Consider the following 14,022-nt stretch of genomic DNA (forward strand, 5'->3'; position numbering starts at 1 on the left):
GTGGCTCGAATGTAATGTAAAGCAATTACATGTTATGATTGTTCCTATTAGCTGTTCCTGATACACCCAGCGCTCCAACGGTTGTCGATTGGTCGGAGAACCATGCCGTACTCAAATGGCCAGAGCCAGATGATGGTGGTAGCCCTATTACTGGATACATCATTGAGAAGAAGGACAAGTACAGTCCAATCTGGGAGAAGGCTATCGAAACAAACTCACCCAACCCTACGGCTACTGTGGGAGGATTGGTGGAAGGCAACGAATATCAGTTCCGTGTGATTGCGATCAACAAGGCTGGCCCATCAGATCCATCCGACTCAAGCCGCACGTTTACTGCCAAACCACGCTTTGCGCCACCCAAAATCGATCGTCGTACGATTCGCGATCTTTCCATTTCGGCTGGTTCTATGCTGAAGTTTGATGTAGCTATTTCTGGCGAACCTGCCCCGAAATGCGAATGGCGTGTCAACAAGGCTATTGTCACTGGTGGCGATCGTCGCTTGGAGATCCTTAACACCGATTACAATTCGAAGTTCATCTTGCGTCCCGCAAACCGTGGCGACTCGGGTGATTACGAAATTACAGCTACGAACTCATCTGGACGTGATCATGTGCTGGTGCAGGTGACGGTCACTGACAAGCCTGGTCCACCAGAAGGACCGCTTACCGCGTCAGACATTACGAAGGAAACGTGCAAGCTGAAGTGGAAGCGCCCCAAGGATGATGGTGGTTGCGATATTGAGTACTACCAAATTGAGCGCTTCGATGATGATGTGAAGGCATGGGTTCCTCATGCCAGAAGCGTCGAAACCAATGCCGATATTAACGGGCTACAGGATGGCAAGAAGTACAAGTTCCGTGTCAGCGCTATCAACGCCGAAGGAGAATCGAAGCCGCTAGAGATGGCTGGAGATTTCATCGCGAAGAATCCGTTCGATGAACCGTCGGCACCGCGTGACTGCAAGGCCACCGATTGGGGTACCGACTTTGTTAAGCTTGCGTGGCAGCCACCGGTCAGTGATGGAGGCTCTCCGATTACTGGTTACGTGGTTGAGGTGAAGGACAAGTATGGCGAATGGGAACGCAAGATGACTGTACCAGCGGAAGCTACATCCGCAAACGTGCCTGACCTACTTGAGGGTCAAAAGTACGAGTTCCGTGTTCGTGCCGTCAACGATGCTGGTCCTAGCGACCCGAGCAATGCTACTCCTCCGATTATTTGCAAACCCCGTAACCAACCACCCAAGATCGATCGTACCAATCTGGTTGAAGTTCGCATTAAGGCTGGTAACAACGTAGTTTATGATGTGAAGGTTTCTGGTGAGCCGGTGCCTACTACGAGATGGTCTATCAGCAAGCGTGAAATTAAGCCAACTGATCGCTACAAGCTTCAGAACTACGATTACAGCACTAAGCTAACCATACGTTCGGCAACGCGCGAAGAAAGCGGAACTTACCAGCTTGATGCCGAAAACGAAAATGGCAAGGATACGGCTACCGTACAGGTAACGGTGCTGGATGTGCCAAGTCCACCAGGAGGCCCGTTGAAGGTGGTTGAAATTACTGCCAACACTGCCGTTTTGGAATGGCGTCCACCATCGGATGACGGTGGCTTGCCGATCGATAACTACATCATCGAGAAGCTGGACGAAGTTAAGGGCACGTGGGTATACGCTGGAGACTCGGGCAGCCCGAGATGTAAGGCCGAGATCGATGGACTCATCGAAGGTCATACGTACAAGTTCCGTGTGCGTGCTGCGAACAAGATGGGCAAGTCAGAGCCACTGAGCATGTCCAACTCGGTGTTGGCCAAGAATCCTTACCGAGCACCAGACCGCCCGGAACAGGTCGAAATCAAGGATTACGACAAGGATTATGTCGAGCTTGAGTGGAAGGCACCGGAGAATGATGGCGGATCACCGATCACCGGTTACGTCGTTGAGAAGCTGGGCAAGTACTCGAGCGACTGGGAGAAGGCAGCGGAAGTGCCAGAAGGTGACATTACCAGTGTTAAGGTGCCGGATCTGATTGAAGGAACGGCGTACCAGTTCCGTGTCCGTGCCATCAATCGTGCGGGCGAAGGTGACCCCAGCAGGCCGACGGAATCACACATTGCGCGTAGCAAGAACCAGCCACCGAAGATCGATCGTAACTATTTGTCGAATGTCAAGATTCGTGCGGGACTTACGTTTGAATTCGATGTGCCAGTTAGCGGAGAGCCAGTGCCAGCAAAGGAATGGTCGCATAAGGATAATATGATCATCAACACTGATCGTATTAAGGTGGTGTACGAGAACTACAGGACCAAACTGCGTGTGATCGATGTGAAGCGCGCGGATAGCGGTGTTTACACGCTGACGGCAAAGAACAAGAACGGTATTGACATTGCTAATGTCAATGTAACGATTCTTGATGTACCGGCGCCACCAGAGGGACCGATCCGGCACGAGAACCTTTCGAAGACGGGCGTGACATTGATGTGGCGTCCGCCGAAGGATGATGGTGGCTCTGAGATTCTCCACTACGTTGTTGAGAAGTTGGATACGGATCAGCTGCGCTGGGTACCGGTGGGAGAAACTATCTCCACCAAGATTCGTCCCGATAATTTGATCGAAGGTCATTCGTATCAATTCCGCGTACGTGCCGTCAATAAGCAGGGAGAATCCACTCCGTTGGTGACGTCGCAACCGATTACCGCAAAGGATCCGTACAACAAGCCGGACAAACCAGGCAAACCGTTGGTGGTCGATTGGAGCGACGATCATGTCGATTTGGAATGGACCATTCCCAAGAAGGATGGCGGAGCACCAATTACCAGTTACATCGTGGAAAAACGTCCACGATACGGCGATTGGAAGTTTGCTGGTGAGTTCACCGAGTTGTACAAACCGTCTGCCAAGATCAAGGAGCTGACGAAGGACGAGGAATACGAGTTCCGCGTATGCGCCGTCAACAAGGCAGGTGTGAGTGACCCGAGCGAACCATCCGATCCAGTGGTATGCAAGTCGCGCTTCGTCTCCCCACACTTCAACAAGAACGCGCTGAAGGATCTTGTTGTGCCGGTGGGTAAGAAGATTGCCTACAACATCTCGGTGGAAGCTTCGCCGCAGGTTACGGCTGTTTGGAAACGCAATGGCGCTGTCATTCCCGAATCACAGCGTGTCATTCGAGAAGTTTACAACAATGAGGTATCACTTGAGATTCCATTCTCGATTCGTGACGATAGCGGCATGTACACGCTGATTGTCAAGAATGAGTGTGGCGAGTTCTCGGCGTCAGCGAACGTGACTGTTCTGGACAAACCGGCACCACCGGAGGGACCGCTTCGTATTACTAACATCACCACAGAGGGATGTCGGCTGGAGTGGAAGCTACCTAAGGACGATGGTGGAAGTCCGATCACGCACTACGTCATTGAGAAGATGGATATGTCCCGTGGTACTTGGACGAATGCTGGTATGAGCACCTCGTTGGTGAACGAAATTTCGCGCTTGATTCACAACAAGCGATACTCGTTCCGTGTGAAGGCGGTGAACGAAATTGGTGAGTCGGAACCGTTGGACTGCTCTCATCCGATCATCGCAAAGAACGATTACGAGGAACCATCACAGCCACCAAAGCCGGAAGTTCGAGACTGGGATGCCAACTCAGTCACTATTCAGTGGAACCCACCGAAGTCGGATGGAGGTGCCACGATCACGGAATACATCATCCAGAAGAAGGAAAAGGACAGCCCGTACTGGAGCAACGCTGGTCGTGTGCCTGGTATCAAGCGCGATCTGCAGATACCGGATTTGGCAACGGAAACGGAATACGAGTTCCGCGTGATTGCAGTGAACGCTGCTGGTGAATCGGAACCATCCGACCCAACCGATGCTGTGCTGACTCGTTCGCGCTTCATCGCACCAAAGATCGTGACACCAATGCGCGATATGGTAGTGAAGGCTGGATTGATCTTCCATCTGGACATCAACTTTACGGGCGAGCCAGTACCGGAAGTTGAATGGACATTGAACGGTAAGCCGGTAAAGACCGACAGCCGTACGACGATGACTGCACTTGGACATCATACAATCGTGCATACTGTGAATTGCAACCGTGGAGACTCTGGAACTTACAAGCTGGTTATCACCAACTCTAGCGGTACGGATGAGGGCAGCTTCAATCTGACTGTGCTCGATCGTCCAGATCCACCACAGGGCCCAATGGTGTACGAAGAGATTACGGAGAAGAGCGTAACGATTTCTTGGAAGCCACCGCTAGACAACGGCGGTTCGGAGCTTACTGGATATGTGGTAGAAAAGAAGGACTTGACGCATGGTGGCGGCTGGGTTCCAGCTGTGGCTTACGTTAGCCCGAAATACACTCATACCGTGGTGCCACGATTGAACAAGGGCAACAAATACGAGTTCCGCGTTATGGCCGAGAATTTGCAGGGCCGTTCGGATGGTCTTATGAGTGCGCATCCAGTTGTGGCTAAGGATCAATTCGTCGTACCAGGACCACCGACGAAGCCGGACATTATCGATAGCGGATACGACCAGATTACGCTCAGCTGGAAGCCACCGATCAGCGATGGTGGTTCGCGTATCTCGGGATACATCATTGAACGTCGCGACTTGGCTACTGGACGCTGGATTCAGGCGAACAAGTATCCTGTACCAAACATCGAGTACACCGATACTGGCGTAATCAAGGGTCATCAGTACGAGTACCGCGTGTCGGCGGTTAACCAAGCCGGACAGGGCAATCCTAGCGACTCGTCCGTCAAGTGCTGGGCACGACCGATGCAGCAAGCTCCCGCCCTCAACATGGACAGCTTCAGCAAGCGCACTATTAAGGTGCGTGCTGGTGAGCCGATTGTTATAACTATTCCATTGGTTGGTGCACCGCTGCCGACAGTGGAATGGTCACGTGGTGGCAACAAGATTCCAGAGACATCGCGTGTTTCGATTGATACCAACATGGAGCAGACGGTATTCCGTGTCGACAACAGTAACCGCAATGACTCGGGTACATACAAGATTAAGGCATCGAACCAGTACGGCGAAGATGTCAAGGAGTTCGAAGTTATCGTCGTCGACCGTCCACAGCCACCAAAATATGTGTCCGGTCTGGAAACAACGCAGGACAGTGTTACCCTCAACTGGGACCCACCATCAGACGATGGAGGCTCGGAAATTACAGGATACAGTATCGAGTACAAGGAGTTCCCGTCGGACAACTGGAAGATGGTCTTCGGTACTGTGCCACGTTGTTCGCATACTATCAAGCATTTGACGGAGAACCACGAGTATGTGTTCCGCGTGCGGGCTGAGAACATCTATGGCGCATCGGAACCTACCGAAAGCAAACCCATCTCACCAAAGAGCCCCGACCCGCCAGAGGCGGTTGACAAACCGACCGTTACAGACTACACGCCCAGCGCGTGCACGATTGCCTGGAAACCACCTCGTGTACAGACGCGTCCAGTGGTTGGATACTTTGTTGAGAAGCGTGAACGTGGTACGGGCGAATGGGTACAGGTTAATAACTATCCAACGACCAACACTACCTACACGATTCCCGACCTTATGGAAGGTTTCCGGTACGAGTTCCGAGTCAAGACAGTCAACGAGGTTGGTGTTAGCAAGCCTAGCGAACCGACTGATCCGATCACTGCTTCGCACCAGCGCAAGCGTCCGAACCAACCGGATCCACCATCGATCGACAAGATTACACGAAACAGCGTCAACTTGTCGTGGCGTACGCTGCGTCGTGATGCCAAGGAGAGGATCAAGGGCTACATTGTGCAGTATCGCGTCAAGGACGACGAGAAGTGGTTGGATGCCAACTCTCCAACCGACCTTATTGCCGATCAGGCATACCGCGTTGAGAATCTGGAAGAAGGTAAAGAGTATCAGTTCCGACTTATTGCCGTCAATGAGATCGGTATGTCTGATCCTTCGCGGCCAAGCATTTCTGTGACGCTTGCCGAACAGCCCAACAAACCGATGATGGATCTGAGCAACGTACGTGACATCACTGTACGGGCTGGTGAAGACTTCAACATCCACGTACCGTACACTGCGTTCCCGAAACCAGTATCGACGTGGTTCGTCAACGAAGAGCTGCTGGATGACAGAGACAAGCGTTTCCATACTCAGCTTACCGATGAAGCGGCCAGCATTGTAGTGGTAAAGAGCGTCCGTGCTGACACCAAGCAGTATCGACTGATGTTGAAGAATCCTTCCGGATACGATATTGCTACCTGCAACGTGAAGGTGTTGGATCGTCCTAGCAAGCCAGAGAATATTGGCGTTGAATCGTACGGTGGTGAACATTTGGTACTGTGCTGGAATGCCCCGCAGGATGATGGTGGTTCACCAGTCACGAACTATGTTGTCGAGAAGAAGGATAAGAACTCCAACGCATGGACAAAGGTCAGCAGCTATTGTACGACTAATTATCTGAAGATTCGCAACCTGCGTCTGAATCAACTGTACGATTTCCGAGTGTACGCCGAGAATAAGTACGGTCTTTCGGAACCAGCCCAAGCAGACTCGATTGTTGCCAAACATCCGTTCGATCCGCCATCACAACCAGGAACGCCGAGCCGTGTCGAAACTACGGAAGACACGATTACCATCACTTGGACAAAGCCTGCCAGCAATGGTGGCTCGCCGGTTACGCACTATATCGTGGAGAAGAAGCTTGCTACCGAAGGACACTGGTCGAAGGTACAGCAGGGCACGCTGAAGGATCTGATGTGCAAGATTACGGGACTGTCGGAGAATCACGAGTATGTGTTCCGCGTTGCTGCAGTGAATGCTGCCGGTACCAGCCCGTACAGCAACCCGTCCGATCCGATCATGGTCAGCGCAGCGTTTACGGCACCGAAGATCACTTCCGACATCGGAATGCGCGATATTCTGGTTATTGCCCGCGATCCTTTCAAGATTATTGTACCGTACACTGCCACACCGAAGCCAGACGCCATCTGGATGGTCAATGGTAACGAGGTATCTCGCAACGAACGCATCGAACTGCCTATTAACGACACAGAAGCCATCTTCAAGAACGATAACTCGAAGCGTATCGACTCTGGCAGCTACACCATTCATCTGGTGAACTGCGTTGGCAAGGATACTGCATCATGCCGGGTGTTGGTGGTTGACAAACCTTCTCCACCTATTGGACCACTGGAAGTATCTGAAATTACGCCCGAATCATGCACACTGTCCTGGAAGACTCCGCTGGACGATGGTGGCAGTCCGATTACAAATTACATTGTTGAACGTTACGAACCACTTGGATACTGGACAAAGGCTAGTAGCTTTGTCCGTAGCACTCACTACGACAACATGGGCATGGAGGCGAACAAACCGTACAACTTCCGCGTGCGTGCCGAGAATCAGTACGGTGTGAGTGACCCGTTGATTTTGGAAGAACCAATCATCGCTCGCTATCCGTTCACAGTGCCAGATCCACCGAATCCACCACGTGTATCGGACTGGGATGCCAACTATGTCACAGTCACGTGGGAGCGTCCGCTTATGGATGGTGGTTCTCGCATCCAGGGATACCGATTCGAGTATCGTGATGTGCTGGACAGCACCTGGATCACGAACAACTTCCTTATCAAGGATAACAGCTACCAGGTGTACAATCTGCTGCCGGGACGCGAATACGAGTTCCGTGTACGTGCCCAGAACGCTGCTGGTGTGAGTAAGCCGTCGGCATCATCGAAGAAGTTCAAGATCCATGGCAAGATCACACCACCATCTGCACCGGGAGCACCGGCTGTTGTGAAGGTGGGCAAGAGCTTCGTCGATCTCAGCTGGACTCCTCCGGCCACCGACGGTGGTTCAAGGATCTTGGGTTACTATGTGGAACGTCGCGATATCGGTGGCGCACGCTGGGTAAAGTGCAACGAGAACAACATCCCAGTTACGGAGCTCACCGTGACAAATCTGATCGAGGGAGGTGTGTACGAGTTCCGCGTGTACGCCGTCAACAACTATGGTGTATCGCCACCATCGCCCGAAACCCGATCGGTACGTATTGGAGAACAGCTGGATACGGAAAAACCGGAATGGGTCAAGAGGTTGAAGTTCAACCTTGTGCCGCTGGGTAAATCAGTAGAACTGACGTGTGAAGCGCACGGCAAGCCTGAACCGACATGCCGCTGGTTGCGAAATGGAAAGGAAATCACTCACGGTGGACAATATGCGCTGGAGAGCAAGAACGGTGTCTTCTCGCTGCACATTTCTAACGTTACGTACCGTGATGAGGGAGACTATACCTGCGAGGCATTGAACTTTGTGGGCGTGATCCACACGACCGGTGCGTTGAAGATCGGTGTACCGCCCAAGCTGGTTAACATTCCGTCGGATGTGTATCTGGTGAAGGGTGATAATGCAAAGATCAAGCTTTGCTTCCACGGCGATCAGCCAATGGAGGTTAACATCTCAAAGGATCGTGAGAAGCTGATCGAAACCGAACACATCAAATACACCGTGTTCGATGACTACGCCGTTATCTACATTCGCGATGTACTGGACACTGACAAGGGTGTGTATCTGGTGAACTTCAAGAACGACAGTGGTAGCGTATCGTGCAACGTAAACGTCCATGTTACTGGTCTGCCTGGACCACCGACGGGTCCACTGCTGGTGAGCCACGTCACCAAGAACATGTGCACGGTATCCTGGAAACCACCGGCATACGATGGTGGTCGCAAGGTTACGCACTACATTGTAGAGCGACGAGACATTAAGTCGCAGCACTGGCTAATTGTGTCAAACTACGTGAAGGAGTCGCAACTCATCATCAAGGGATTGATCGAAGGCTCGGAGTATTTGTTCCGCGTGTCTGCTGTTAATGAGAATGGTATTGGACCAGCACTGGAAGGTGTCGATCCGATCAAGGCTCGTGGACCATACGACTTGCCATCGGCACCGGGCGTTCCGATCATCCACGAGGTTGGAGGAGATTTCGTCAACCTTGAATGGGAGAAACCAGTCTCGGATGGCGGAGCACGCATCCAGGGTTACTGGATCGAGAAGCGCGAACAGGACACGGACACATGGCAGCGCGTTAATACAACGCTGTGCGTCATCTGCACTATCAACTGTGCAAACTTGGTCGAGGGCCGTCATTACGAATTCCGCGTAGCGGCACAGAACGAGATCGGTGTATCGGAGTTCTCGAAGGCATCGCAGCTGGTGAAGGTGGTTGATCCGGATGTGGTGAAACCACCGGAGGTTGTGAAACCACTGAACACGCTGACCTGCGTACAGAACCGTGGCGTCGAGTTTGTGTGCAAGATTACCGGTGTACCACGGCCAAGGATCACCTGGCACAAGGGTGCACGCGAGATCTGCTCTGGATCGAGATATCACATGTACAGCGATGGCGATACGCATCATCTTGCTATCAATGATGTGTTTGGCGAGGATGCTGATGAGTACACTTGTCGTGCGGCTAACCGTGGCGGTGTGCGATCGACAAAGGCATCGCTGATCATCAAATCGCCACCGAAGCTGAACGTTCCACCACGCTTCCGCGATACCGCCTTCTTCGACAACGGTGAAAACATTGAGATTAAGATTCCGTTCACTGGATTCCCGAAACCGCGTTGCCACTGGACTTTGAAGGGTGAACAGATTGAGTCAGGTAGCCACTATCACATTGAGACGCGTGAGCGCCACACGGTGCTGACGATCCGTGATGGTTCGCAACTTGATTCAGGCACCTACACCATTACGATTGAGAACGAACTGGGACAGGATACGGCCGATATCAAGATCCAGATTAGCGATCGTCCTGATAAGCCACGCAACCTAACCATCGACCAGATTGGTTTGGATCATGTAACACTCAGCTGGTTGCCTCCATCGTGGGATGGTGGAGCAAGCATCACCAACTACATTGTAGAAAAGCGTGAGGTTCCACTGTCTACCTGGATTCGCGCTGGCACTACGCGCTTCAACCAGCTCATCATTCCGCATCTGTCACCAGGACACCAGTACGAGTTCCGCGTGTTTGCTGAGAATGTGTACGGTCGTTCGGAACCATCCGATCAGACCGAGCTGATCAGCCTGAAGGATCTGGGCATCAAGCCGGCCAAGCGCGTCAAGTACGAGCTGGATGAGAATGGCAAACCGAAGCGTCAAGGCAAGAAGGAGGCTATTTCGGACTACGATGATTACGTGTTCGACGTGTACTCCAAATATCACCCGAAACCGGTAGAAATCTCGAACAAGAGCGTGTACGATCAGTACGAGATCCTGGAAGAGATCGGTACGGGTGCATTCGGTGTGGTACATCGTTGCCGTGAGCGTAAGACGGGCAACGTGTTCGCCGCGAAATTCATTCCGGTGTCAACTAATGCCGAGCGTGAGCTAATTCGCCGTGAGATCGACATCATGAACCAGCTGCATCATCGCAAGCTCATCTATCTGCACGATGCGTTTGAAGATGAGGATGAGATGGTCCTGATTTACGAGTTTTTGTCGGGTGGTGAGCTGTTCGAGCGAATCACCACCGAGGGCTACCGTATGTGCGAGCAGGAGATCATCGAGTACATGAAGCAGATCTGTGAAGCTGTGAAGTACATGCACGAGAGGAACATTATTCATCTGGACATTAAGCCGGAGAACGTGATGTGCCAGACGCGTAACACCAACCAGGTGAAACTGATCGACTTTGGTCTGGCGACGAAGCTAAACCCGAACGAGATGGTTAAGATTTCAACGGGTACGGCCGAGTTTGCGGCACCGGAAATTGTGGAACGCGAACCGGTCGGCTTCTACACCGACATGTGGGCGGTTGGTGTGCTGGCGTACGTACTGGTAAGTGGCCTTTCGCCGTTCGCCGGTGAAACGGACATCGATACGCTGAAGAACATTAAGCAAGGAACCTGGGAGTTTGATGAGGTTGCGTTCCGCGACGTGTCGGAAGAATGCAAGGACTTTATCCGTCGCTTGTTGATCAAGAACACCGAGAAGCGTATGACGGCGCACGAGTGCCTAATGCATGTGTGGTTGAGCGACACGTACAACAGCTCGACGTCGGTGATTTCGATCGAGCGCTACAAGCAGATTCGCGATCTGATCCGCAGAAAGTACGAGAACTGGGCATCGTTTGTGCTTCCGCTGGGTCGCTTGTCGGAATACTCGGCTCTGCGCAAGCTGTTGATCCAGAAGTACAAGATCCACGAGACCTCGGTCGACCGACGCCAGGCGGCTCCACGCTTCGTCATTCGTCCGCAGTCGGCGTTCTGCTACGAAGGCCAGAGCTGCAAGTTCTACTGCCGTGTTATCGGTGTGGCTACACCGGTGCTAACCTGGTACCACAACAACCAGGAATTGAAGCAGTCGGTGAAGTTCATGAAGCGATACGCCGGAGACGACTACTACTTCATCATCAACCGCGTCAAGCTGGACGACCGTGGCGAGTACATTATTCGCGCCGAGAACCACTATGGTGCGCGCGAGGAGGTAATCTTCCTGAATGTGCACCCGATGTCGAAACAGGTGCCGATCTACAAACCGGAAACGTTGACTATCCGCAAGCGCGAACCAAGCCCGCGACCATTCTGGCAGGAGGAAGCCGACTCGGCACCATCGTTCACCTTTGCCCTGCGTCCACGTGTCATGCAACTGCGCGACACCTGTAAGCTGTTGTGTTGCGTAACCGGCAAACCGATGCCATCGGTGAAATGGTACAAGAATGGCCGAGAGCTCAGCAAGTACGAGTACACGATGACGCACACGGACGGTGTGGTAACGATGGAAATTATCGACACGAAGGTTGAGGATTCTGGCGAGTACAAGTGTGTTGCCGTGAATCCACTGGGCAAGGCGGAAACTACCTGTGTGGTGATTGTTGAGGATCATCGCGCAGAGCAGCAGTTGGCCGCTAAGCCCGATGTGAAGAAACCGACCATTAAGAAACCGGAACCGGCTAAGACGGCATCATCCGGCGCACGACTTGGAGCACCGACGAATGAGGCCAGATCGAGAAACTCCACGCGCGAACTGATTCGTAAGTATTGTTGATATGGGAGTTAACAACAGCCAGGACGAATATGGTACTGATCAAGCGTTTTTGTACTATTCAGCCCTACAATCGGACAGTTTGATGCATCCACCAGAGTTTACGAAGCAGCTGAAGGATGTGGTCGCCGCCGACGGAGAACCACTGCAGCTGAACTGTCATGTAAATGGAGATCCGCTGCCACAGATCGTATGGACGAGGGATGGCAAGAAGCTTAGTTCGTCCGACGTGATCGACATCAAGTACAAATCGGGCATTGCAAGCTTGCGCATTAACGAGCTCTTCCCGGAAGACTCGGGAGTGTACGTGTGCACGGCCAAGAACTCCATGGGAGAAGCGTTCACCCAGTGCACGCTGGATGTGAAGAGTGAGTAGCTGCAGGGAGCTTGGCTGTCTATGGAAGGGTATGATTTGCTAACCGTTTGTGTTTGTTTCCTTCCAACAGAGGGACCTACGTCTACGTCACGTCCTGAGGGTAAGGGTATCCCGATCAAACCACCGGTCATCAAGAAGCATGCCGATTCGGGCTACTACAAGGACGGTTCGGAGGTGTTCATCTCCTGCAGCATCAACTGCACCGATCCGTTCAACGTGATCTGGCTGCACGATAACCGCGAGATTAAAAATTCGGCCGACTTTGAGTATCTGAACGACGGTGACATCCACACGTTGCACATTGCGGAAATTTTCCCGGAAGATGCCGGTACGTACACGTGCGAAGCGTTCAACAAGGGTGGCGAAAGCTTCAGCTCGTGCACGATCACCGTCCTGGCGCAGGATGACCAGAAGGATAAACCAACCTTCGCCAAATTCCCGGCTTCGTTAAGCGTCCTCGACGGAGCCAAGGCTGTGTTCTCCTGCGAAACCTTCGAAGCACCATCGAAGCTTCAGTGGTACAAGGACGGTGAACCGATCAACGAATCGTCCAACCGATACCGGTTCGTGAAGAAGGACAACAAGTACACGTTCACCGTGGCCAAATGTTCGTTCGAGGACATTGGTCAGTATCAGGTGCGGGTCGTGACGCGCACGGGCGATGCGCTAGCATCATTCTCGCTCAACGTCAGCGCCTAAACGGTTGCATCTCGCGATGCTGTATGTTAAACTGTAATTATAATGCATAGCGTGTAAGTGTAGGTTATAGAGTCGAATTGTTTTTTTTTGTTTTTTGTATAAACATACATATTTTGGGGCCGGGAAATGCATAGCGGGCAAACAAACATGTGCAAAAATCGATATATTTATACATACACATATATATTTACGTTTTTTTTATCCGTAAAAGCAAGTTGTTAAGTTTTATTTTTGTAAAGTATTATTATTAAACTAAACGAATGGTATTTTGCAATTTGCAATGTCTAATGATAGCTGTAACTCTGAATGATGACAAACACATTTTATATCCATATCCGTTCTACCGAGATTGAATATAGTCGTATCAGCTCAATAAAGTCGCATTTTGATCAGATCAGATTAGAGTCGTCTGGGCTTCGGGTAAGGGACCTGTAAGAAACCAATGGCGCTCTGCCAACGAGCAGCTGGTGCGATTGTTGGCACCGAGTGACTTTGTCAAATTACCTTTTGAAGACCACCATCCTTGCAGTCGCCAAACTTTCGCCAGCCCTATTGATGCCCATCAATCCGCTTTTCCCGTTCGTAACAGAGGCCAAACAACGTACCAGCTATTAATTATCAAACTTCTGCGCTGGTACGGGGCAACCCATTAAACTACAATCGTTCCGACCATCCGATCAACCAGCGTTGATGGAAGTTTTGGCAAAGCTCATCGTTTATGGTTTCGTACGGATTGGTAGGACTACAAAGTGGGAAAGTATGGGAGCAAGTGTGGTGAAGGGGACGGGGGTGGGGGAGAGACATTTTTTTCTCAACCCAGCTAGTTTACAGATTGCTCGTTTACGTTCACTGCATCGGCATGGCCATATTCTACCGATGTTCTTTTAGTCATTCTAGGGTGGTGAA

General features: G+C 51.7%; 1 protein-coding gene across 9 annotated transcripts in view; it reads left to right on the forward strand.

The window, feature by feature from the left end:
* Window positions 1-13,390, forward strand: part of LOC125774819 (twitchin) — a 36,098-nt gene extending 22,708 nt beyond the window's left edge. For all 9 annotated transcript variants that reach the window (XM_049445061.1, XM_049445065.1, XM_049445066.1 and 6 more), the window contains 3 exons: window positions 52-12,030; window positions 12,107-12,409; window positions 12,488-13,390. In XM_049445061.1, coding sequence (XP_049301018.1) covers window positions 52-12,030; window positions 12,107-12,409; window positions 12,488-13,116 — 12,911 coding nt within the window. In that variant the 3' untranslated portion in view covers window positions 13,117-13,390. The remainder of the gene's footprint in view (window positions 1-51; window positions 12,031-12,106; window positions 12,410-12,487) is intronic.
* Window positions 13,391-14,022: the final 632 nt, after the last annotated feature.

Source organism: Anopheles funestus, chromosome 2RL, assembly GCF_943734845.2.
Source record: "Anopheles funestus chromosome 2RL, idAnoFuneDA-416_04, whole genome shotgun sequence".
Taxonomy (NCBI): Eukaryota; Metazoa; Arthropoda; class Insecta; order Diptera; family Culicidae; genus Anopheles; species Anopheles funestus.